The following is a 26,217-nucleotide window of genomic DNA, read 5'->3' on the forward strand; positions in this document are numbered from 1 at the left end:
ACAGGTTGTCCAGAGATCCAGGACAGACAAAAGGAAGCCCTTCTTTGCCCAGCATGTAATTAATTTGTAGAATAGATGGCTCTAAAAGGAGATTAGACAAATGCATGGCCGACGAGTCTATCAGAGGCTACTAGTCAAGTCATTTGACCTCCATGTTCAGAGGCTGATGTGGGAAACAGGTTATTGGACTAGATGGATCTTTGGTTGAATCCGGAAGTGCTCTTATGTTCTTAATCTTCAAGGCAGATATTTCGCTTTACATTTTTCCTAAGCCTCTTGAAAATGGATGTGGCAGCTGCGGTAATAACTTGAAATGTGGAGTGGCTTACTGGAAATGGGTTATGAAAGACGGACGAATGTGTACCTGTCTTCCTGAGTTCTGATTAAATGTTCTGCTCAAGCGTTTCCCCTCAGATCATTTTTGCCCTCTCCATACTGTCACAGGTGCAAAAGCTGTTCGGGGAGGGAAATCTGTAAAAATGGCTGGAGGGGAAAGACTGAGGAATCCCTTACACCTAGACTCTTTTACTGTGCTAATCGAATTGCACACACACATATACACACATATATGCAGACACAGACACTATGTGTGTGTATCACCCTTTTGATGGTTCTGGCCCAAGTTACTTCTGATCATCAAGCACTTTTTTTAAAATATAACATCCTTTTGAACCTGTATTTTAAGTGCTTAGTGTTTATTGTTCTATATGTATATTAAAATTTGTGTATTTTCTGCATCCTTAACTTCTCTGCTAGCCACTGTACTACTTTGGTTAAGGTTAACACCAGTTGTTTCTGTCTGATTAATTGCCACAATTTTTTTTTTAAAAAAAACCCTTGAAATTCTGAAAAGCACGCACACTACAGTTTTGGGGTGTACAATACTATTCCGAAGAATAGCTCCAAATAACGAGGTCTTTATTAGTTATTTGATACGTGAGAATAAAGTGGTCCTATGTCGGAATACGGTACTGGAAGTTCAGGTTTTACTTTTTTTTTATTTATTGAGGCTTGAACAAAAACAACGAAGCCAGCAAAACGAAGCTGCTTCTCTTTGATTCATTCCTGAGAAATTCCCCTCAGCCACCACGCTTCCCTTCCTGAGGTAAAAAAAACCACACCTCCATCTACCAGCAATGGTAACAGGAGCGTGTGAGGGCTGGGTGTGGATTTATGACTGTATTTTTATACGCTCGTTGTTTGTGTGAGGTAACACAAAACCTTCCTCACAAAAACTGAGACCCGCTTTCGACCGGGGGACCGACGCCCCCCAAAAACTGTGGGCCTGAGGGGCGTGGCTGCGGCGGGCGGGAGCGGCTCGTGGTGACTGCGGCGCTACAGGCAACGTGGACGCGCCTCCCCCTCCCCCCGCGCGCTTTCCAGCAGAGGCGGCAGCTGGGACGGTTAGTTTTGCACACATCCCTCCTCCAACGGTCGCCCGCGCGCTGACGAGTTGTTTACTTCCTCGGCCGCTCCACCCCTCCACCTCCCCTCGGCCTTCGCGCTCGCCGATTGGCTCTTCCTTTGACCAATCGGAGCGCCTCGTAGGTCATCAAACCTGGGGAAGGGGTTCGGGCGGGGGGACTTGGGAAAGTGAGCGGAGCGGTGCGGTGGGCGGGGGGGGGAGTTGGAACAGGACTTAAAAAAAATATTGTTGTGGCAGAAAAACAAACCCACCCCCAAAATGCCGTTCTGTCACGCTGATAGGCCAGCTCGTGGAACCTCAAGCAGTGATTGGTGTATCGCCTTGCCACTCATACTCATCTCCCGGCCTTTCTGTGTATGTGTATGTTGTGGGGTGTTGTTTTTTTTTTTCACTCACTCATCTACAAGCACGCACGGAAGGATCCCGCCTCCGCCTGGCGTATCTTTTAGTGTGTGAGACGGTGATTGGGCGACACCAAAGACCCGCCTTCCATCCCTCCCGTCTCTCAAACACACACATAACAAACACCCATAGGCGGACCGTCGCTCCCTGTCGACTGCTATTAATGACCTCCCTCCGTCATTGGCTGCCGCCGCTGCCTGTCACCCTGATCGACGCGCGCGCTCACGCCCGCCAAGCGGGCCCGGCTGTGGATTGGGCCACCTGGGAAGCGGCCGCCGACGCCGATTGGCCTTCGTCCCGGCGGCTCCTCCATTCTCAGAACTTGACTCTCCACACACGGCCCCGCCCCCGGGCTGCATGTAAGCGCCGCCTCGCCTCGCTCGCTCTGCCCCCCCCGCACCCTCCCGCAGGGGGTCACGTGATGTTTTCGCCGTGGTGCCGCCGAGGCTGCCTGTGTGAGTGAGCGAAAGCGGGCGGGCGAGCGAGCGAGTAGGAGAAGCCCGGCGCGTTCCGACCGGGCTGGGAGTGAGGGGGCGGTCGGGCGCTGGTGGGGGTCGGCGTCGGCAGCCCGCCTCACCTTGGCGGAGAGAAGGGCCGGCGCCCGGAGAGCCCTGCGGCCACCCATGTCCAGCCGGGCCTGGGAGACCCTTCCCTTGTGAGGGCGGCTTCCCCCACCCCACCCCCGCCGCCGCCTCCTCACGACGCCCGCGCAGCGATTTGGACCCTGCCCTGGCCCCTTAAGATGGCGAGCGGGATGCTTGGCCCCGGCGGGGAAGGCGCCTGCACCGCGCTGGACGGCAAAGACGAGGCTGCGGGCGCCGCGACCGGAGCAGCAGCGGCGGCGGCGGCGGCGGCGGGAGGAGGAGGAGACGGCGACAGCAGCAGCCCCAGCACGTCCAGGCTCGCTACTACTACTACTACTACTGTTGCTGCTACAGCTGAGGAGGACCAGGAGCCGGTGGAGAGCGCTCCTTGCCCGCCCCCTGCTCAGCCCCCGCATCATCTGATGCTCCTGCTGAGGAGATCCCCCAGTACCTCCCTCTGCCTGGTACAGGAAGAAGACGCCTTGCTGACCGGGGGCCACACCACCATGGGGCGAGGGGCCGCTGCCGTGGGGCCCGCAGGACGGCCCGGCCCCCAGGCGTCATCCGGCCGGGCTATTGCCCCAACGACACCGGTTGCCGCTGCGACTCTGGGGGACGACGTGAGGAAATGCGGCTACCTGAGGAAACAGAAGCATGGCCACAAGCGCTACTTCGTGCTGCGGGCGGAGAGTCACCTGGCCCCGGCCAGGCTGGAGTACTATGACAGCGAGAAGAAGTTCAAGAGCAGTTTGAGGGCGGCGGCGGCAGCTGGGGGGAACGTGGCCCTCTGCTGCCCGCCTCCCAAGCGGGTCATCCCGCTGTACCAGTGCTTCACGGTGAGCCGGAGGGCTGATGCCAAGCACAAGCACATCATCGCCCTATATACCAAGGATGAGTATTTTGCCATGGTTGCGGAGAATGAGGCTGAACAGGAGGGCTGGTACCAGGCAATCAGTGAGCTCATGAGTCAAAGCAAGAGAGGGTTCTTGGAACAAGAAGACCAGGCTGATCAGCAACTGGATGACGATGATGAGCATTACGGGGCTTCTCTTCGGCCGGGGACTGTGTTCAAAGAAGTCTGGCAAGTCAATGTGAAGCCCAAGGGACTGGGGCAGACAAAGAATTTGACAGGGGTGTACAGGCTGTGCCTCTCTAGCAAGGCCATCCACCTTGTCAAACTGAATACTGAGGTACCTTCTGTCCACCTACAACTAATGAACATTCGTCGATGTGGACACTCAGAAAACTTCTTTTTCATTGAAGTGGGCAGGTCTGCCTCCATTGGGCCTGGTGAGCTGTGGATGCAAGTGGATGACTCAGTGGTTGCCCAAAACATGCACGAAACCTTTCTAGAAACCATGAAAGCTTTGAAAGCCTTCTCTGAATTCAGACCTCGCAGCAAGAGTCAGTCTTCTGGCGGTGGTAGCAGCACCAACCCCATTTCCTTCATCACCACCAGGAGGCACCTTGGCAACCTGCCACCCAGCCAGACTGGCTTACAAAGAAGATCCAGAACTGAAAGTGTTACTGGGGGGACCCCTCCCACCACCAAGAGTAGTAGTTCTTATCGCTTCAGAACTTCCAGTGAAGGGGAGGGGACAATGACCAGACCGTTTAGGTCCGTTACAGGAAGTCTTATTCACCTGAATACTGCAAGGATGAATTTGGGGCGTCAAGAAGGGAGTGGGCGATACGTTAGAGCTGCATTTACCTCTTCTTATCACACCAGGTCTGCCTCTCTGCCAGTATCTCATTTTCCTTCCACCACTAGTCCCATCAGTGTTTCTTCAAGTAGTGGCCATGGATCAGCTTCAGATACCCTTGTAAGGCCTTCCAGCTCATCTGTCTGTGGGTCCCCGAGCGATGGAGGCTTTATTTCTTCAGATGAATATGGTTCCAGCCCTGGAGACTTCAGGTACTTTCGTGTGAGGAGTAATACCCCAGATTCCTTGGGTAATACACCACCAATCAGAGAAGAAAATTGCTTAAGTGAATACATGTCTATGAGTAAGCAGCAAATGGATAATAATAGTTCAAGAGATGATTACCGGGAGGCTGAAAAATGTTTCAGAAAAAGAACTTACTCTTTAACTAAGCCTGCTTCTATACCAGGGCAGCAGAAAACAACCCAAACTGCAACTTCTTTAGATGAGGATTCTGCAGGAAGCCATGGACGTCTGCCTTGTTCTGAATCGCCAAAATTCAAAAATAACCCAGAACTTGAGTATGGGGAACCTCCCCTTGATTCTGTATGTAATCAAAGCAGGAATAAAGCCAGAGATGATGGGTACATGCCAATGATGCCAGGAGTTGCATCTCCCCTTGCAAGCAACAGTGATTATCTGCCAATGACTCCTAAAAGTGTGTCTGTCCCCAAACAGATAAACAATTCTTGGTCATCATCTCAGGCTGACTCCAAGGGATATATGATGATGTTTCCCAGGGCTATCTCCTCACCTGTACGTAGTCCTTTAACTGGATTTAATTCTAAAAGCGGTAATGAGAAGTTGGCAAATAATGAGTATATGGATATGTCACCTGGAAATTCAGCTGCTCCAAAGCAACCTGGTGATTCAAATTATATGCTTACCAACACTGGTTCCAAAAACTTCGGCTCATATTTCTCTCTCCCGCGAAGTTTTAAGACTCTTTCAGGGGAAAATGGAGAAAATGATGAAAATGATGAGTACGTTCCAATGTCATCCCCTGGAAAACTATTGTATAGTGGGTCTGAAAATGGTAAAAGTGTCAGTAACGATGTTCTGGCTAATGGCCTTTCCAAATCATCTCTCCTGAAAGCTTCAGATGAAAGCCTTGCACAGAACAGAGTTATCAGGCCTACAAGACTTCCGCTAGGTACTAGAGGTAGTAATACCATACCAAGAATGTATGATCGTACAATTCCACTTGAGCCATCCAGCCCTGGTGAATATATAAATATTGACTTTGGTGAAAAAGCAAGTAATACGCCATATTCTTTATCTGCAGAAGGTTCTCCATCATCTCTTGGTTCCAGTAGTGACCATAGGCAGTCGCCACTTTCTGACTATATGAGTGTCGACCTTGATGTTCAGTCACCAAAAGCTGCTAAAGAACTATCCAACTCTTTGACAGATATTTCAATTTATGCAAGTTCTAGTATACCCAGAAACCCACCTGACTCTGATTATGCTAGGCTCTCGTTTGGTACTGCTTGTGTTAACACAGCAAGTGGTAGAATTGATGACTACACCGAGATGACCTTCAACATGGCAGCAACGCCACCTGGACCATTTGCCACAGAAAGCAAAAATGGCTTAAAGATTGATAGCCCTCCTTCCATAGTTAATAGACTATGCATTGTTGACCAATATGCTGGTAGCAACAACTTCCCTGTTCCTAGTCCTGATCCTCCAGTTGTACCTAAAGTCATCCGCGCTGACCCACAAGGAAGGAGGCGGCATAGCTCTGAAACCTTTTCTTCGGCAGCTACTGTTACCACTTCCTCCTCTTTCTTTACTGACAGTAGTAAAAGACACAGCTCTGCCTCTTTTGACAATGTGTGGTTGAAACCTGAAGAACACATTTCAGACGCCCATGAAAGCAAGATGTGCAGAGATACTTCAACTGGATTTCAGAATGGCTTAAACTATATAGCCCTAAATTTACGAGAGAATTCTCTAAACTGTGAGGAAAGCCCTAATACACCGAACTGCCATCTCCCAAATGGTACTCTGAATCTGGAAAGTGGAGTATATGTAAGCATAGACTTCAGCAGATCAGATGGTCTCAAGTGCAACTCTGCAAGGAAAGGTTTGTAGTTTTTGCAAACATCTACAGAACTAGTTAATGCATGTGTAATTTTAGTACATGATCTTGATTTACAGTTTTCTCTTTAAAAATTGCTGAACTTTCCATTTGGTACACTATTTTCTTTCATCACTATATAAGGAGAGTTGAGAAAATACAATCCAGATCAAAGAACTGGGTTGCCTTTATCTTTATATTTAGTTATTTGGCATGGTTGCTATCTTTGTTATGCTGTCATTATTAATCTGGGCGATACAGTAATCAGTCTACTTATAAAGTATTTGAGTAGTTTTAAGTCATATTCACATTTGAAGTTGATTACCAACTTCGGGGTCAACATTGCTTCCTTTTTCAGTATCAAAAAGCAATGGCAAAAACAACCTTCTAAAGAACAGTTAACTGTTTATTTTGGATCTGCATACATCAGGTTTCATAGGGAAAAATGGTTTTAGATAACTTTAGCCAAAAAAGTCTCATTTTCTGAGGTCCTGGGTAAGACAGCATACTATTTCCACAGTTGGAATCTCTTCTGCATAGAATCAGTCTTAACAGAAATATCAAAACTCTTGCATAGCTTGATGTGAGATGTATATAATAATTTCATGCATTCTATTAAACTATGGCATTCTTAAGATTTTTTTTTTAATGTAGAGCTACTGTTATATTGGACTATATTTGCATTATATCCTCCTCCTCCTCCCTCCCAATCCCCTTTCCTTTTGTGTCATGTCTTTTAGATTGTAAGCCTGTGGGCAGGGACTGTCAAGAAATACTTTTGTAAGCCGCCGTGAGAGCCTTTTTTGGCTAAATGGTGGCATAAAAATCCTTAAATAAATAAATATATGTAATTTGGCTTTAACAATAGATTAACAGTTGTATTCCTCGCCCCCCAAAGTCTCAGAACATTAGCGATGGACATGTTCCTTCACTTCGTTTCAAGGATTTGTCTGTGTATGTGTGTGGTGGGGGAAGCAATGAGAGTTAAACTGGCATAAATTTCTAATATAGTTGCTGCTCTGCAAGGCAAACAGGGCAATCCATAAGAACATAAGTGCCATGCTGGATCACACCAAGGGTCCATCTAGTCCAGCACTCTGTTCACACAGTGGCCAACCAGACATTGGCCAGGGATGAACAAGTAGGACATGGTGCAACAGCACCCTCCCACCCACGTTCCCCAGCAACTGGTGCACGCAGGCTTACTGCCTCGAATACTGGAGATAGCACCCAACCATCAGGGCTAGTAGCCATTGATAGCCTTTGCCTCCAGGAATTTATCCAACCCCCTTTTAAAGCCATCCAAATTGGTGGCCATCACTACATCCTGTGGTAGTGAGTTCTATAATTTAACTATCTGATAAATACTTAAAAGTAATTCTTGCTGAGTTCAGTGGGGTTTGCCTCCTAGTAAGTGTGCACAGGATTGCAGGCTTAAACATCCTTTTTGTTTGTCGGGCAAATTCAGTGACAACTTTTTGAGGGAGCTTAACTTAGGTGTGTTTGCAACCTATATAAAAATAAAACACACAAAAGCGGGTGGGGTGTGCAACTTCCAGTGACCTCTGCTGGGATAGCTTGATACTAGCTCTGTAGAATGCAATGGTGAAAAGCACAAGAATTGGGAAGGCTTTTAGAGTTGTAGTGTTCATAAATATTCTAGAATACTTTTAACTAGGATATTATAGGTGCAATAGTGTGATGGTGTCTTTTGTCTTAATCTTAACACTTTGTATCAAAATCCTTTCTTTTAAAAACCTAGTCACATGTTGGCAGAGGCATAATCCATACTTGGTCTTGCTTTTTATAGTGGCCAACGTATTTTCTGTGCTTATAATGGAGGTGTGGGAGGAATAGATACCTAAGTGTATTCCACTACAAAACAGCATGCACTTTGTGTGTGTGTATCAAATAGTGTTTAAGAATATCACTTTAATGAGTAATAGGTCCTCTACTCTTGCTGCTTAAGTAGAGAATTATTTCTACATGCATAGATATAAAAAAAATGTTCTGGATTTTGGTAAGCTGGCAAAAATGCTGAATCAGGAACTGTATGTGATTTAAGGCAGGCTTTCCAACCCTTGGGTATCCAGATGGACTACAGTTCCCATCACATGCTGGCTGGGTGTGATAGAAATTAAAGTGTATTCTCTAAAGACCCAAGGCTGGGAAAACCTGCTCTAAAGGAGTGCATGAGTTCAGAGCCTAATATTGGGAAAAGGTTACATAAAAGATGAGTCAATGTGCAAGCATTGGTTGGGATTTTGAAAAGTATGTGCCTTGCCCTGGTATACTTTCTCTTTTTCTTTTCTTTTTTTTTAAATCTGGCTCAGTCCATCTTTTTTAAGGATTATTTTAAATTAGTACATAACATATATGGAATGTCTTCCTCCGCTAGTTAAACGTCATTTAATTAGAATCAAAAGTTGTGACGCTCTCTACTGACTTCAGTCTTGTTCAGAGGTTTCCAAAATTTAGTTTGTACTTATGTTCTGTTGTAACTATACTGAACAAAGTATGAGAGGAAAAACTGACACTCCAGCTCAGACAATACCATTCATTTTAAATGTTGGATATCTGTTGAAAACCTTTGCCTGTTAGGGCTGCAGTTGAAACTTAAGAGGATGATTGCAAAGTTAAAAACAAAACAAAACCAACCTGACAGCATTTCGCTTATGACTAATTTCTTAGATTTATAAAATCCTACATGCACATGCTACTCTTTGATGGGACGTCACCACCTCTAAAATATGAACGGGGTCAAGAAAATTCAGTGTTAAAAGTAGCCTGTCTGTGACTGACAGATTTCAAGTTGGTGATTGTTATTTCCTTGTTCAAAAGGATAATTTTAGTTCCTTATAATGATAGTTCATTATTTTCATCTGTCTGTTATATATTAAAATAAAACCTAATTCCAGGGGTTAAAACATCCCTTGTTTGTTGAAACTAATAAGAAGTTTTTGAACTCCTACAGGTAGAGATTCTGTACCAAACAGAACAGCAGAGAGGATGGAGTAAGATGGAAAAGAGAAAAAATGTAATAGAGTAGGTGGTTTACGGCTTTGGTATTGCTGCATAGTCTCAATTCACGAGTGTGACAGAAAAGGTTGAACACAATATGCCCACCCCATACAAACGTTTACTTGGGCTTATTTAAGGGTGAGGCAGCTGCAAAAATGTATCTATAAATTATGTAGTTTACTGAGGGTGCAATCTTATGCATGTTTAGACAGAAAAAATGTTCTACCATTCCCCAGCCAGCCATGCAGGACTTTTTTCCCCTGTCTGAACATGCATAGGATTTTCTGTCTGAACAAGGATAGGATTGCACCTTAAGAGTTGTATCCAATGGGTTGTATTCAGTGTTATTCTAATTTAAGTGCCATTCATTTCAATGGGTTTACTAACCCATTATTAGGACTAACATTGGTTGCAACTGTAATATTCCAGATCTACTTTAGAGGCATAAAATGAACTTCAATACTCTGGTTAAAAGCCAACCATGAAAAGGGACTAAGGGTGCAATCCTCTCTGCATGTTTGGACAGAGAAGTCCTAACAACTTTCAGCATTCCCCTGCCAGCTAACATGCATAAGATTGCTTCTAAATGTGTCTAACTTTATTTTCCTGATCTTTCTGTTACGTGGCAGTATTCTTTACTTATTTAAAGACATTAAGTATCTCAGCTAAACAAATCTAAAATTGTTTATAGGTAAAATATGTTTTAGAAGTATGAAATAGGGCAGGAAAACTGACATTGTATACTCATCATGCTTTTGTTGTTGAGGCAGGCAAACTAGTTTGAATATATACGCTTCTGTCTTACACTGAAACAAGGCTTTAGCTTCAAGTTATTGTTGTTGAACCCACTTCTATTTTTCTCATCAGTTTGCATATCGTGTTGTAAACAGTGTATACATCTCATTTCCAATTTGAAACAGATTGTTGCTCTTACAGGATTACTGCTTTTAGCACATTACATAGGACTTCTACAAACAAAACTTGAAAGTCCTTATACTTTAGTGCTGTAAAACTGTTAACACAAGAAGCTGTTGAATGTGTGAAGTTTCATTGTTAGAAGCCAGGGCCCTTCTACTTTCAGTGATTGCAAAAGACCCAAGCTCCCATTTTACCTTGATCCAAATGAAAAGCTTGAGAGCAGTTCCTCTTTTGTTGAGAATATTACTCTGCCCCTCCTCCATTAATTTTGTGAATGGGAAAAGTTGAAAGGGTTGCTTCACAGCACTAAACCACGGAAACTAGGAAGGTAGAACAATATACTTTCTGTGGTAAATTGAAGGTGACTTCTCATAGGCATAACTAAACATTCCACGTAAGTGAGTGTAACAAAACACCAGTCATTTCTTTTACAGAAAAAAACATTTCAGGAGGGGGTAATTTGGAGCAAATGTGTGGGGGTGGGTTTTCTAACCCTTCCTCACAGACTTGGAACATATACGTTTATCTTTGTAAGTATGTACAAAGCTTTACCTGCTTTACCATTTCTCTGCTCTGAATTGCTCCCTCCATAATCAGGTATTTTTAAATACAAGCAGCTAATGGAGTTTAGTTAATTTCTTGGTTCCAAGCAGAAGTGATTTAGTTTTACTTGCTCATCATTGATGTAAGATTTTCAGACTCAGCAAATCCTCAAATGTTTGATTTTAGTCCATGGCCCTTTCTACACCTAAGGATTATCCCAGGAAAATCGAGGGATCATCCCTGCCTGCTCCCCTGTATGTCATTTGGATGCACAGGGATGATCCCGGGACAATGCCAGGGAAAAAAGGCAGGTGTAGAAACGGCCCGTGTCACTTTCCCTCAATTAATGAGCCTGCAAAAGCAGTTTATATACTTCCCACTTTCCTATTTTAAATATGTTTTTAAATGTCTACTATCTGATTAAGACTCTTATAAATGTAAATGGAGATCATCCACACAACTCTTTAAATTTTCTTTCAATCTAAAAATAGATGGAATACTAAAATGTTAGAAAACATTGGAAGAAAGAATGAAGGCCAGCAAAGTTCCTTGCCTTTGAATGTACTAGAAAGATTACAATTAATCTGGTATCACAGTTTCCCCATACTTCAAAATTTAGAATTTTGTATATTTTAAGGTGTATCATTTGGCAGTGAGCTGTGTATATATTTTAATTTCAACATAGCTGTTTGCACATGGCTACAAATTGAGATATATTTGGGTGTGCTTAAACTGTGTATGGACACTGGTAGCTTTTTCAGTGATAGTATCTCTAAATATATATTTTACCTTTGATATTTGCCTAATTATTTGCCCTGGAAAGGTTCCATTTTAAAGGGACTTTTCCTTTATAAGTATTAGCAGTCACTGGCTGCATTCAGATGCCTTGTTCCTGGTCTTTCAAATCATAGTTTGGAGAACATGAATGTATGTATACATCCCCTGTTCCCTTTGCATGTTTATTTTAGAACATTTCCTGGATTGTCAAACCACATGTTGTCATCATAAACTGGCAAACTGGTTGATCAATTCTCTCCAAATCAGGATTGCAAACCACAGCTTGATTCTGGTTTGTAATCCAGGTTACCACAGTTTCCAGTTTAGAAGCTACAACAAATGGTGGTGGACAAACCATGAAGTCTTCTATTAAGCTGAGGGTGTGAGAGAGATGGGTGTGTACAAGCACATAACTCATTCCCAGTCTTCCAATCCATGGTTTGAAGGATCAGAGAATGTAACGTCTGCATACTGGATATTTGACTTGAAGCTGTGGCTAAAAATGTGACTTACTCCTTCACCTGCAACTTAAGAACAAGCTAGTGAAATAGAACAGATTTACCCACAAATAGTGTGAAAGTGAATTGATTCTTCATTTGTAAACGTTATAAATATATGCATGCATGTAACATAGCGGAAAACCCTGTAATGATAATTGTAGGAGGCTTAGCTTATTCCATTTCAGTTAAACATTCTGAAACACATTTATTGGTAGTATTGCACTTCTGATATTTTTGTACTTAGTGTTCAGGCGCATGTTGTACTCTTTATCCTTTAAACTTGTGCGTATCTGCTTTACAAAAGCACAGAACAGAACCTGTTAACTTTTACTGATGCTACTAATCAGTTTCAGAAGATGTAACAAATTGCTAGAAGTGATTCTGCATCATTCTGTGTGTTGTTGATTTGTCTGTTCCTTAAGAATAACAAATAGTTGCTTTACATTAGGAGTTCATTATAACCACTTTAATAGGCACGTTATATAGTTAAATTTGCACCCTTGTACCTTGGTACATTTGTCTCCTTAAAATGATTGGCACTTCAGTGCAAGCATAACTGAACACTGGATTTTTGGCCTTTAATTAGAGCTTAACTGAAGATAATGAAAAGCATTTGGTCAGTTTGTTTCTGAGACACTTTTTGAACAGGAGATCTGAGCAACTGCAGGAGTTTGAGAAACAAACCAGAATAAAGCAAAATAAACAAATAAACCAATAGTAGTAACTGGCACACGCCTGTCTTTATATGAACTTAGTTACATGGGAGCTGTAGGTGTCATGTATTAGGAACGCAGGAAGATCCCTTATACTGAGCCAGAATATTGATCCATCATCTAGCCTATTATTGCCGACACTGACTGGCAGCAGCTCTCCAGGATTTCAGGCAGGATTCTTTCCTTGCCCTACCTGACATACAAGGAACCTTCTGCATGCAAAGCAGCTGTTCTACCACTGAACTATGGCCTCTCTCTCTGTTCTGTTTCTCCTGTTGTGCAGGCAGGATGAAGAAGCCATATAACATCATACGTCTGTGAATTTGGGAAGAACTTACCTTAGGGAAGATGGTGGGTGAGCTAGTGACAAAATTCTAGCTTGTGTCACTTGTTTATTATAATTAGACAGCAAGGATCAGGTTTTCTGAATTAAAGGATTTAAGGGAGAAGATCTGTGATTAAAACCTTATTTTATATTGATAAGAAATAGGAAGATATTGACTAAGCGTTTTTGTTTTTTAAAAAGTGGTCTGAAGTTTTAAAAAATCGCAGAGTCTTGCTTTGTGGCAGAGGGGTGGGGAGGAGGAGGAGGAAGAGCAATAAACCTTCATCACTGTTTGTCCTAAAATGGTGTGACTCATTCCTAAATGGCCTGTATGACCTAGAGAGCTGCCTTCTCGGCCCACCCTTCAAATTGCTGTTTGTTTTTTTTAAACTTTGGTCACATGTAGTTTTATTAGGCATCTTAAAGGCAACCTAATGATTACCTTCACACTATACATGTTGAAACAGAAACTTTCTGGCTTTTGGAGCAAAATGGCGTTTTGGAGCAAAATGGCATTTGCTAGATTGAAGGCGACTGCAAATACTCGTAGCATCAAGTCTCTGGACAGTTTAGGGTCACCAGTCTTTTTCCTGGCAAGGCTTCTGTGCCTTCAACAGTTGTGTGAATACCAAGAATGTCAGCAGCTGGAACTGTATCTCCATACTGGGGAAACTTCCACCTAGATTTCTGCTTGTTAATCCATTGTTGAAGGTATAGGAGCCTTTTCGGGGTGGGGGGAATAGTACTTCAAAGGTGGTAAAAAGCCACCTGCTTGTTTGTGTTGCCTCTGACCCAATCACAGATCTAATACACAAATGTGGGAATGCGGACACTTGCCCAGAATGTGGTTTCTCTGAGCAGGTAGGGAGTGGAAATGTTGGTGTTTTACCATTACAGTGTCTATAGGAAATGCCTTAGTTTTGCAGGGCAAAGTCTCTTTCCACTCTCTTCCCCAAAATCTATAGGGGTAAGCATTATGGTGAGTTAACTGAAGTGGGAGACAAGCCATCAGGTATCGATAGTCTTTTATTTCTTTATTTTATGTATTGTATTTTTAATATGCCCAACAACCAGCGTTCCCTTTTTAAAGGCTGGGACTGCGGAAGGGATAGTTTAAGAAACAAATTGCCTGTTCAGAAATATCAGTGGTACAGTCTTCTCACTATTACCTCTTCAGACTACATGTGTACGGATTCTTGCATTTGATATCTCCCTATGTAGAAATAATAATAACTTCTATATGTACATAGCTTCTACTTTAAACTAGAAGACCTTCTAACATGCTAGCTCCTTAACATGTAGGGAATGTCGGAACATTCAGACATGCCACGCCACATGCTTAATCAAATCTCAGTGTCTAAGTAAAATTTATAGAGTGGTGGGGAGAGATTAAATTATGAAAATGAGGGGAACATATGCAAATTCAACAATTTTGCAAATCTCATACAGGTTGCAGAATTCTGTTCTAATTACTGGATTTGAGGTTGGTGTAGTGTGACCTTTCCTTTTCTTTTTTTTCCTGAGTGTGAGTTTGCACACTGTGTTGCTAGCCCTTGCTAATAATAAAGTAGCTCTTAAAATTTCCCATGCTTAAGGATGATTGAGTGGCAACGCAGAGAATCATAGGTATCTACTTCAATGTGACTTTGGTGCTGCCTCACTGAATGTTGATTCTGACCATATTTAGTTGGGATGGTATATCATGGAGTCTTATTTGCGGGAAGGGCCGTAGCTCAGTGGTAGAGCACATATTTTGCTTGTGGAGGGTCTCAGATTCAATCCCTGGGATCTCCAGATAGGGTTGGGGAAGACTCCTGTTTGAAACCCTGGAGAAGTGCTGCCAGTCTGTGTACTCAATACTGAAGTTGATGGATTAATTATCAACCTGATTTAAGGCAGCTTCCTATGTTATCCTTTTCTTCTGCCTTCTAACCTTTCCAAAACTCCCTTTTTAATGCCCTGCCTTTACTGTCTTAAGTGTCCACTATATCCCCATACTGCCTTATTTTGTATTTTTAATCATTGCAACTCCCTCACTTTGCTTCCTCATGTTCAACAGCTACTGAGTTAATGTGTGAGTGTTTTCTTGCCTGAAAAAGTCCTTCAGCAATATCACAGCTAGGCAGTTGGGATATTTTCTGGGTGCTTTTACAAAGCTTTGCTTAGAAGAGCATGCTCTGCAAACTGTTTTATAAGATATCTCAAACTATGAAGATCAGAGACTGATCTTTTCCTGGGTTCTACTAAAAAACTAAAAATAAAAATCAAATAGCCAATGCTGGTTATCTAAGATGACTGCAGCTGCGTATATCTGTGCTTCTGATGCTAATATATTATAAGATTCTAGAAAATGAGAAACAATGGTTCAATTTAGGTAAATAAATACATTTTAATCGGACACAAAAGGGAAGACCTGTGTTAAATAGCTCTGTGTCAAATAGTGTATGTAGGGATGGGATTGGGGGCTAGCACTTTTTTTTAGTAAATTCCACAGATGTATTTGAATGCATCTGAGAAATCCTCTTCTTTAAGATAGGATGATCCTATTAGTTGGTGTGAATGCTCCTTAACATAGCTTATGTCAATGGAATACTTGAATCGATACCTTGGAATGTTCCATGTGCAGAATGCTTTTCATTCTCACAATAGCCGTGTTGACATTACTCCCAATTTAAAGATGAAGAGTTGCAGTTGAGAAAACAATATACCCATTTCTCCTCTTTATGTTATTTACTGGGCAGTGGAAACCCAAGTACAAAATAAGAGAAGTTGTTTTCCTCCAGGCCAAGGTCCCGTCTCATGTTTCCATTGCAAACACAGAACTGCAGCCTGGATGGAGAGGGGAAGGGTCCCATATCTGCCACTTCTGTGCTGGAAATTGCACTCTCCAAAATCTGCTTTGCCTCAGAGAAACTGTGCCTGAACTTGGAAGATGCAGAGTAGAGGCAGGACATGTAGTTGCACTGTGAGACCACCTGCGTAAGTCTATGGTTGGCTATAAAGGGATCTGAATTCAGTTCAAAGTACAAGCCTGTATTTTGTCCACTGGACTACATTAGCAGCAGTAGTAGCTGCTTTTAATAGGGGCGTTAACATAGCATCACCTTGACATAAAATGATTGTAGGAGTTGCACACAGGCTAAGGGTTGTTTACACAGGGAGGAGTTAGAATACCACAAACAATGTTCTGCTGGTATTCTGTGTTTAAATATGAATGGGTTTATTTGCTGCCACTGGAGACTTCTGGAGCCAATTAGATGCTGGAATAGGTGTTGATCTTGAGAGGTACCCTGTAATTGGTCTAGTTGAACTGTGAAAGAGCCACCTTACCTTGGACATTGGAATGGCTGCTTCAAGGCTATCATTTCCTCAGCACAAGCCGCCTCTGTTCAAGCCATACTGAGGTAGATGAAATGGGTTGGTAAATGATTAGTAACAAATTCTAACATTTTTAGAGGTCTCTAGGTTCATTGCAGCAACGTTTAGGTGCGGTTCTCTTGTGGTACCATCTGTGAACTACCAAATATGACCTGTTGCTGCTACTTTTCAAAGAATTGGAGGCACAGTCTGCTTATTTGGGTCTGTTTCCTTTGGTGTTATTCAGTGATTCTGAAGGGAGGATCTTAGGGATTTGTGAGCAAGCAGCTGGAAGATGTACCCTTGCTAATCCTGCCTACTGAAGGCCAGTGGAAGCATCTACATCAGTACAATAACAGTATTTTTATTTTATTTACTTATTACATTTTTATACTGCCCAATAGCCAAGGCACTCTGGGCAGTTCACAATTAAAACCGTAAAGTATAGCAAAATAATCTACACTGCCTGTGCTGCCTCTTGATCCCAGATGGAGTCAACACATAGTCTGCCACTGTGGTTGGCAAATATGAGACAGGAATATAGAAGAGCTTTGCATCCCAGCCTGGAGAGTATCGAGTGCAAGGGTAGCAGGATGTCAGGGCATGTTCTGTGCAGTCAGTGACCAGGTGGAGGTCCTTGCTGCTTGACTTCCTGAGGAGCTCTGATCTCTCTGATGTCAGAAGGCCATAAAATGTTGTAGGAATACTTGTGTGATTCTTCAACTCGAAATGCCTTTTGCTCTTTGAAGAGGGGTAGAAATCCTGGCGACCTGCAAACTGCATTACATTTGGGTGGGTGTACACCTGAAACTCTTATTGCTGTTTGTGTGAATGGCAGGGCACGCTTCTGAGACTGGTACTTTGCAGGTTACTTTCAGGCATTCAAGATGTGCACCCATCTTTAGGATGAAATGGTAATTGGAAGCACTTTCAAAAGTGCCTGCTCTGTAGCCCTTTCTCTCTCTCTCTTGCATTTCCTGACAACCACTTACGCTTTTGTTAACCATAGACTGTAATCCGGGATAGCTACCCATCTCCTGAGAGGATTGGTTGCTTGGAGCGCATTAGGGTTTGCACCGTCTCCCTATAGCCTTTTGGGTACATTTCGTGGTATAGTTTTGATGATGCAAGTCCGAAATGGCTTGGCTCCTACATGCCTCCGGTATTTGTCACAATCGTTTATCCCATCACCACGTCCAAAAACAGAGAAGTGCCCATTGGCTGCCCTGCACTTTTCCTTACTTTAATGACTTAACAAAAGTTTGACTCTGTCCATCCCATGAAAGCATTGTAAGCTCTTTGTTTTGGACTGGCTTCTAGAGGTCAGGGATAAGTGGGTATAAGCAGGATAAAAGGCTGGTGTTTGGGACTTACTTACTGTGTGTGCGAGTGTTTTATGTCACACTGTATTATCCACATGAGGCTTTTATTGTGCAACCACCCTGCCTCATTCACAGAATTTTACAAGGGGTCCAGATACTGTTGTCGCCAATTAGTAGCTCTCCTGTGTTTTCCTACCACCACTTCCATCTTTTCTTTTCTTTTTCTTATCAGGAAAAGTCTGTTAATAAAGAAAAGATGGACCATCTGCACAGTGCTTTTTGATTGATAGTGCTAGGAGCCCTCTGTCCTGAAGCACCCCTAGTCTATGGGCTCATCTACACCAAGAAGGATATTCCACCATGAAAGCGGTATATAAAAGGCAGGAGCCACACTACTGCTTTATAGTGGTACTGAAGTGCACTGACCTCTGTTGGGGCCCATTGAGACATACTATATACCACTCTCATACTGCTATATGCTGCTTGGTGTGGCTCCTGCCTTTTATATACCGTTTTCATAGTGGAATATCCTGCTTGGTGTAGATGAGCCCTTTATCTCAGACCAGTGCGATTCCAGGAGTCAAATTTGAATTAACTCTTAAACATAAGTTAGGGTATAGATACAAATGCTGCTGAGAATAGGCTGGGCTTACATGCTTCCTCTATCAACAGAAGATGTGGTGTCTTGTGCCTTTCCACTCCTAGTGAACATGTTGTGCAAGGAATCTATATCCCCTAGGAAGAAGTGGTGAAGTGTTTCTTGCCCCACTTGGTGCATTGGCTTCCTGGCCAGGAAGCAGAACGCAGGCAAGAAGGAAGTTTCCCTATTCCATTGGCTTATTGCATCAGTGTCACTTTGAAGGCACACCATCAGAAATGACGCTTGCGTCTTTGTGACAAAATGAGTGGGCTCCAAGACAGTTAGCTGTACCTTGAGAAATCTGTCCATTTATTGTTAGTATAAAAAGAATCCACTGCTTAGTAACCAGTATTCCTGTTCGTATATATGTTAGAATAAAAATATTTGATATTAGAATATTAATCAGTCTGTTCTTTCTGAAGGAGGATGTGCGAATGCAATTTCTGTGTAGGTACATGCTTGCCCCTTAGGCAAGTACCTCTGATTGGACTACATACCCTCAGAGCCATAGTAGCTTTTCACGTGCTCTCCCATGCAGATTCAAGGGTCTCCTAGGGAAAACTTGTGTGCCAACGCAAAGGGATGGAGTGGAGGAAGAGCTGACATTTTTTTGGATTCTCAGTTTTTGTTTTTCTTTGCGGGAAGGGGCACAAAAAGACCTATAAGAGTGGTTACTTGATGTAAACCACTGGAGATTTATTGTAGGTGCGATGAGTAATAACTTTTACCTTGCTTTCTACAAGCCAAACTGAAAGGCATTTTTGCTTCTCCAACTCCAAGTAAGTTCAAGGAGACCTGTGTTAGCAGTCCAGACTTCAGAGACCTGTTCTAAAATCCATTTTTATGGAGATAGTAGCGGCACACGTCCCTCCTTCTCCTCTCCCCACCCCATCCCCACCCCCGGTGGCCAGCATGATCCTATTCCTGGCTATAGATCATGCAACAGTACCAGAAACTTGTGTTTCAGCAATAAAAACTGGCAGGAGGCCCTTTCCTATAGCGCAAGAACCCTGTTGCAAATTCTCCTTTGCATGACATGCCTATGCTGTAGAAGGGCTTTTTGCTAGCACAGAGGAACAGACTGTTCATAGCCCCAGAACAAAGCAACACTGCCTTTGTTCAGATGTAATTTATCTCTAAAGTTTGATTTGATATCCTTGTTTGTAGAGATTGCTTAAACCAGTTTCTCCATTTTAGATATGACGGGAAACGTTGGTTTAACAAACCCCAGAAATATTCAATTAAGGAACATGAGAAAAGGGAGCATACTTATTGCTTGTTCCTGGTCTGGGATGGTTGTATTTTAATTGAGCCTATGACAGCTTGCACTGGTCCTGGGAGGATCTCTGAGTCCCATCCTGTGTTGACTGTTGAACTAGAGTTTATAAAGATGTTAAATGACTGAAGCTTATTAAAACTATTCTTGCCTTCTGTATGACCAGTTACTTCATGGCATGACCATCCTGCTGTAGGGGGCATTATGTTACCACGTGTGATGGTGCACAGGCTAAACCTCTGTCTTGCATCCCCCAAACTCAGCAATTCAAGAACTACTACAGGCTCAGACTTCCCAGTCCATGTACACTTTGACTGTGTGGCTTTTGCTGAATATGTGAACATTGATCTTGACGCTTCTGTTTTTGTAATGATAAACTAAATCCATTAGAGGCTGGTGTAGGAGTGAAGAGTCTAGTTAAATAAATATGTAGATGAATGGGTCAGGTAAAAAAAATACTGGGATGCTAGAAAGAGAGCACCAGTATGAAGCTAGTAATCCTGCAGCCCAGTTCTAAGCATCTTTACTTGGAAATAAGTTCCACTGGGTACATGCTTTCATAGAAGTGTGCTTAGGAATGCAATTTTAGTAACCAAAGTTTAATTGCATTTTTTTATTTCTTTACCGGAAAAATGCCCACAATGGTGGATGAAAAGTTTGTCCAGGGAGTGCAATATGCCTTGTGTATGATCCTTATCCGAGAAGGATGGGCTGCCTGGTGTCATCGATGAGGGGCAGCTGTATGGTTCTCTTGGTTATTTGAAATTATTGTGTACTTCTATAGCTGTATGCTTTTCTATGGATGTATTTGTCATGGCCTTCAGCTAGCACAATAAACTGATGAGGATGAGGATGAGGATGAGGGGTAGCTAGACCTGCTCACTATCTCCAGTGATTCCAGCTATTGAAACTTATTCTGCCTGCGGAGCCATTTGCTGGGGTTCTGATTCTTGGTTACTAGAAATGTTAGGAGAAGTGGGAAATACTTTTATTTGCTCACAACCTTTGACATCTAGCAATCAGAGTGCGGATTTTACACCCAGAGCAAGAAAAGCCAATCAAGGGTCTGAAATAAGACTTTAACTGATTTGCTACCTTGCAACAGTTTATAGAGTGGATGACAGGGCTTTGGCTAAACAAAGTGTTTTGCTACCTTCTGTCTATAGCAGTTATTTATGGTAAACATACTTAAACCATTAAAGAATTGATGCACAGGGCAGTGAATCTGGCGTATAATGAATATTCTCAAAAGTTCTGTGAGGAAGTACGGTAGAAAATAAAGAGTTGGCATTTATATTGACTGTAGGTAATGGCCATTTTAGATAAACAAGTTATTGGGGGAAAATAAAGGAGGGATGAACCGAATTCGTTCCCATTAAGTTTGAACTACTTTCCTTTGATCTGTTATTTGCCAAGTATGTAAGGAACTCGCATCTCAAAGGGGTAAGGGAACAACTGTCTCCAAGTTCTTAGAAACAATCTATAGTGTTTCTGTGTGGGCACTTCATGCCCTTGAGCGGCAAATCTAGCCTTCAGGATATATGCAAAGAGCTTCAGAGGCACTCTTCAGCAGAAGGACAAACTTATTAAATACTTTGACTGCACAGATAATGTTGCCTTGATTCAAAGAAATCCATGGAGGAATCTGTTTCTATGCTAGCTGTTCCTCCTACCAATGCCACAAAGTTTTGGGGCTTTGGTACACACAATTTGTAGCTGAATTAATGAACAAGCAACCTGAAGCAGCAGGCATTGTGTTATAGGTAAGGGTGCATCATTTGGGAAATTTGGGGTCAGTGCACAAAATACAGTCACCTAAAGGGAGACCACTTTAGGTTCCTGTGTCACATGCTAAGTTATTGTGCCACATCCCTCCCAACAGAATTGGGCAGTTTTCTGTTTGCCACTCTTTTTCCATTTGGAGTATCTTGAAGAAAATAATCTAATCTTTGAGCTGCTTAATGTGAACAATTCGACACTTGGGGCAATTTAAGGCAACTTCCATGTGATTCTCTCTCCACACCATCACCCCCACTAAAAAGAAAAGAAAAAAGTCACATTAACCAAACAATCATTTGGTTGTCTCAGTATGGAATGTTCAAAGTCGCCTGAATTCCTAACATGTTTGTTGGCTCAAGTGAAATTTTTTGGGAGAAACTTGGGAAACTGAATTGCCCCTCTTAAGGGACAATGGCATGTTTTCAAAGTTGTTTATAAACCAGGCCACAGCCGTAATTATATTGGGGAAGCAAGGACTGCACATTGACCCTTGGGTTGCCTTTTGTGGAATGCATCTGTATAAAGCCCGCTGGTATAGTAAGACTGTGTATATTGCTGTGATCTGAAGCATACTTGATAAGGTCCCAGTTGGTTAGACAACATTCCAGAGACAATGAGGTATCCATGAAAGGTTCCAGTTTCTCAGTCTTGACCACCATGCGCTGGATGTGGTGAACAGCCATGTGGGCTACCCTAGGGGAAACAACATTTTCAGGGCAATTCTATTGCTGGCTCCTATGTAGCGGAGATTGTACAGCTTACAGTGGGTGCATCAGAGAAGAAACCCACCAAAATGTCAGGTGACTATGAAGTGCACACTATAAAATTGCTCCATTGTAAATTCTTCTCCTTCTGGAGTTTCATAATCTGTAAAATGTTCTTGGAAATATATGAATGTGGCAGAGTTAGGCTACGATTCTCCTAGAAATAATTTTAGAGAAGAAGCATCTTTCTTCCCCATTTCGCTTGCACTAAAATATTTTTGTTCTTCTCCTAGACTGATGGCATTGCCATGGAAACCATTGTGAGAAGAGCAGGATTTCCAGCTGGTATCTCCATAACTGTGTGGTGCTTTTGGAAGCAGAGCCCATCTCCAGCCAACTCTGTTCACTTCCACCAGCACAGACACAGACGTGCATCATTGGAATGATTTTTCATCGAGTGGTGGTTGAGTCTACAGTTGTGCTAATCCGAATGAACTTTTGTCATAAATGAGTTTTGCAGATGGAGGTTTCTCTCCCCCCCCCCTTCCCCCCTTTAGCATATCTTTCTGGGAGACAATGTGAAAGCTGGAGTAGAAATGATAACTTCCTGTGCTACTTCTACACTTTCCCCATCAGTTTCTGTTCTGAGAAGTCACTTGGTGTCTGAGAATCTACCTAATGGGTTTTGCTTTTCTAGTACTTGAAGTGATTGCTTAAATGTTTTATAAATGATTTAGAGTTATTATTATTATTATTATTATTATTATTATTATTAATATTATTATTTTGGCATTTAAAACCCGTTTTGAGGGGATGGGAACAACAGGCTAAGACTATGATCCTAAGCATACTTATTTGTAAGTCTCATTGAAATCAGTGGGTCATATTTTCAAGACTTAAGGCCTGCAGCCAAGGTTTTGGAAAGTAAAATTCCAACATACACACACACACACAGAGCCCTTCCCACCTCGTGCTCCCTAATAAGTAGATTCTGGGAGAATCTCTCTCTCCTGTCTCGCCCTGCGCATGCTCTTTCTGTTGCCTGTCTGTTTCTCTTGGCATGCACCGTAAGAGGCTATTGTTTGCCTTCACTTGCCTCATGCTCTGGCCAGGACAAAGAAAGGAGGAGGAGAAGTCCCTGCCTCTCTTTACCCTCCTACCTCCAACTCTGGTCCTCATCATCTGTGACTACATTTAGCGCTTGTTCTGCCAGCGGCCACTGCTGGAGCAAACAGCAAAGAGAGCTGCAGTTGCTCTGAGGACCAGGTAGATTGCAGAGTGGGATATGGGTAGGGATGCAGCAGGGCTTCTAGTCCTCTTTCCTTCTTACAGAAAGGGAAAGCGGCAAGTGAAAGTCATGATCCTGCACACAGTTACATGACAGCAAGCACCATTCAACTCATTGGGACTTACTCACAGGTAAAATGTGCATAGGATCGGGCTGTAACCAAGTGTCCTGTCTTTCTCTCACGCACTGCTCCTCTCTGGCTCCCTCCTCCTGGGCTGATGCACGCGCAAGTTGTGGTAAAACTTCACAGCCACATGAGCAATACGCTATGAGGGAGAGAAACGGTACTTAAGCGAGACCTCTCTCCTCTTTGTTTTGTTTAATTTCACTTTATGGTACAAGAGATTTGTGGATGCTCTATCTTTTATTTTTGTACAATCCTACGTCCTCTTTAAGTGTAAGATGGTTAAGAATATCTGGAATGTAAAGGTAGAACTGAAGAATTGGATATATCTTGATTATAGTTTAAAAAATTATCTGACATCTCCCTGTATAGTTACTTCTATTGATTTATAAATTTTGGATAAGTGGGGAGTTGATTTTTTATAAGTTCAAATGGAAAAAATAATAATTGCAGACTCTGCAACTGTATATTTACCCTTGCAGTACAATGTTGATGTGCTGTAGAGCTTTTATAGAGAGAATCCCTTAATCTTAAACTTTGGTAAAAGATTTCTTTTATTTGGAGCCACTTTTTTTTCAAACTTAGGCAAAGCATTACTAATACTGTCCTATTATTATGCCTAATATGGGGGAATGGAAGACATTTTCTTACTAGGGGTATTGTTTAAAATTGGAAATTGAAAATCGTAGTCAGAAAGAAGCCAGGTGCCTCATTTCGTAGGCTTATGTCATTAAAGAGCATGACGCTAGTTATTGGTACCGACACTAGTTGTAGGTACATATAGTATATACTAATAATTAGAAGCACTGATAATTGAAAGGGTTGAAAGCAGTACACAAATCCTCAGGCACCACACAGCTGGTACTCCTCTACATTGTATATTGTACAAGTATTGAGTAAGGGTTGCCTCACCTTGTGACATCTGACCTTTTCAAAATACTAGACCAGTTTGTATAACAAATTAGACCCTGCTGTCAGTTTTGATGTTCATTACTGTATACTGGAATCTATTTTGGTTAGACTTAATAGACATGTCACAAAATGATATAGGTAACTTTTGGCAAATGTAGCTGGCATCCATAAGATTATGCGGAACCCAGTAATCAGAAAGAAAGAAAGAAAGAAAAAATGCTGCAGGGTTTAAAAGCACAGATGAGTTTCTGAATCTAGAAAAGCAAGGTTTTCAAGAGTACAGTTAACTAGTTGCTGCTAAACAGATTTTAACTTAAAAACATGACCACTTTTCTAGACCACAATACTGTCTTGCCATGTGCGTTTTGTTTGGACTCTGTAAATTAACAATGCAATAGGTACTGCCTTTTTTAAAAAAAGGTTTACATCTTTTTATTTAAAAAAAAAAGAAATTTGGGTGATAGTTCAAAAGATGAATTGTGAAAAAGGTTTAACAAATGTTACATTCTTTACATATTAGATCGTGAGGCTGCCATGGTACAATATACAGCACTGATTTTTACAAATGCTGAATGAATAAGCAAATGGGTAACCTCAACTCTACTGGTACAAATACTAACAGGTACAGCATAATAAATATGCAATCTTTTTTGTCTTAGTTTACAGCAACTAACTTATTCAGTATTGTGCTGGAAGACCATTTTCCAACTATGTAAAACATATCACTATGTGGGCAAACTTCCAGCCACCCGTTTTATGCTGCTGTATAGTACAGAAAAACCAATGATGGAACAATGTTTGTCCTGTAAATTTTAATTTGATATTGGACAGTTATTGTCTGTACAAACTAAAACATATATGGTTGAAACTGTTCATTATATTTGCTATTTCTGCTTCACTGATCTGTTTAAAAGTTTGAGCTGATTGATCCGGCTTTGTCTTCCATTGTAAATATTGTTACATTGTTTTTCATGGTAAAATGCAACACATTTGCAATTTTGGGAGACTGGCTTAAAGCGCTGTATAGTGTTTATATTTATCTGAATTGGCTTTCCATAGAGCTACTTGCAGTAAATGTGTTCATGGTAGTGTTGTGTGGTTGAGTCTTTATTTAAAATGGCTTGCTAAAGTAGTTGCTTTTTTTTTTTAAAAAAAAAGTACATTCCCTTAACTGTAAGAGTGGGTTTAAGTTTAAGCATGCTTCTTCATACGCAAATCTCTTGTAACCCGTCAGCCAAAAACTATTATGGCTCATTTTAAATACTGTAGGAATACTTAGGGTGGCTTAAAGCATTTGTTAGCCAACGACACTGGTTAATAGCTGTGGATTTTTTTAATTTATTTGTTTGTTGTTTCTCTGGGAGGTTCACAAAAATTAAAACCATTCAAAGTATAAAACAAACAGTATAAAAACATGATATAAAATACAATATAAAAGCACAACCAGGATGAAATCATCAGCAGTGCAGAAATACAAATTTAAAATAGCAAAGTTAAAATTAAATTCATGTGAAAATCTGTCTAGAGCTTATTGTAAGCTGTTTATATACCTCACCTGCTTCATTCACAAGAGTGGCATTTTCACATGAACAGTATTATATGAATAATAAGAATCTGTCGTGGCCAGTTAAGTAACCTCGGACATATTTTTTTTATAATTGGAGGAATGCAGCAGTTGTCACGGCTTAGATCCTGAAGTGCCCAGCTCATGAGTTTCATTAGTCACAAAATAGACTACTCCCATGACTGAAGATAACTGCTTTATAAAACACACATCTGAGCTGGTCCTTGAGTAACACAAATACTCTTTCCGTATACTA

The 26,217-nt window shown here is 42.0% G+C and overlaps 1 protein-coding gene across 1 annotated transcript; it reads left to right on the plus strand.

The window, feature by feature from the left end:
- The first annotated feature begins 2,540 nt into the window (after nucleotides 1-2,540).
- Nucleotides 2,541-25,485, plus strand: IRS4 (insulin receptor substrate 4). The gene is made up of 2 exons (XM_063142007.1): nucleotides 2,541-6,204; nucleotides 22,367-25,485. The coding sequence occupies exons 1-2, from the start codon at nucleotides 2,571-2,573 to the stop codon at nucleotides 22,369-22,371; spliced, it is 3,639 nt and encodes a 1,212-aa protein (XP_062998077.1). The 5' UTR covers nucleotides 2,541-2,570; the 3' UTR covers nucleotides 22,372-25,485.
- The last annotated feature ends 732 nt before the right edge of the window (nucleotides 25,486-26,217 follow it).

The sequence above is a fragment of the Elgaria multicarinata genome, chromosome 15 (assembly GCF_023053635.1).
Source record: "Elgaria multicarinata webbii isolate HBS135686 ecotype San Diego chromosome 15, rElgMul1.1.pri, whole genome shotgun sequence".
Taxonomy (NCBI): Eukaryota; Metazoa; Chordata; class Lepidosauria; order Squamata; family Anguidae; genus Elgaria; species Elgaria multicarinata.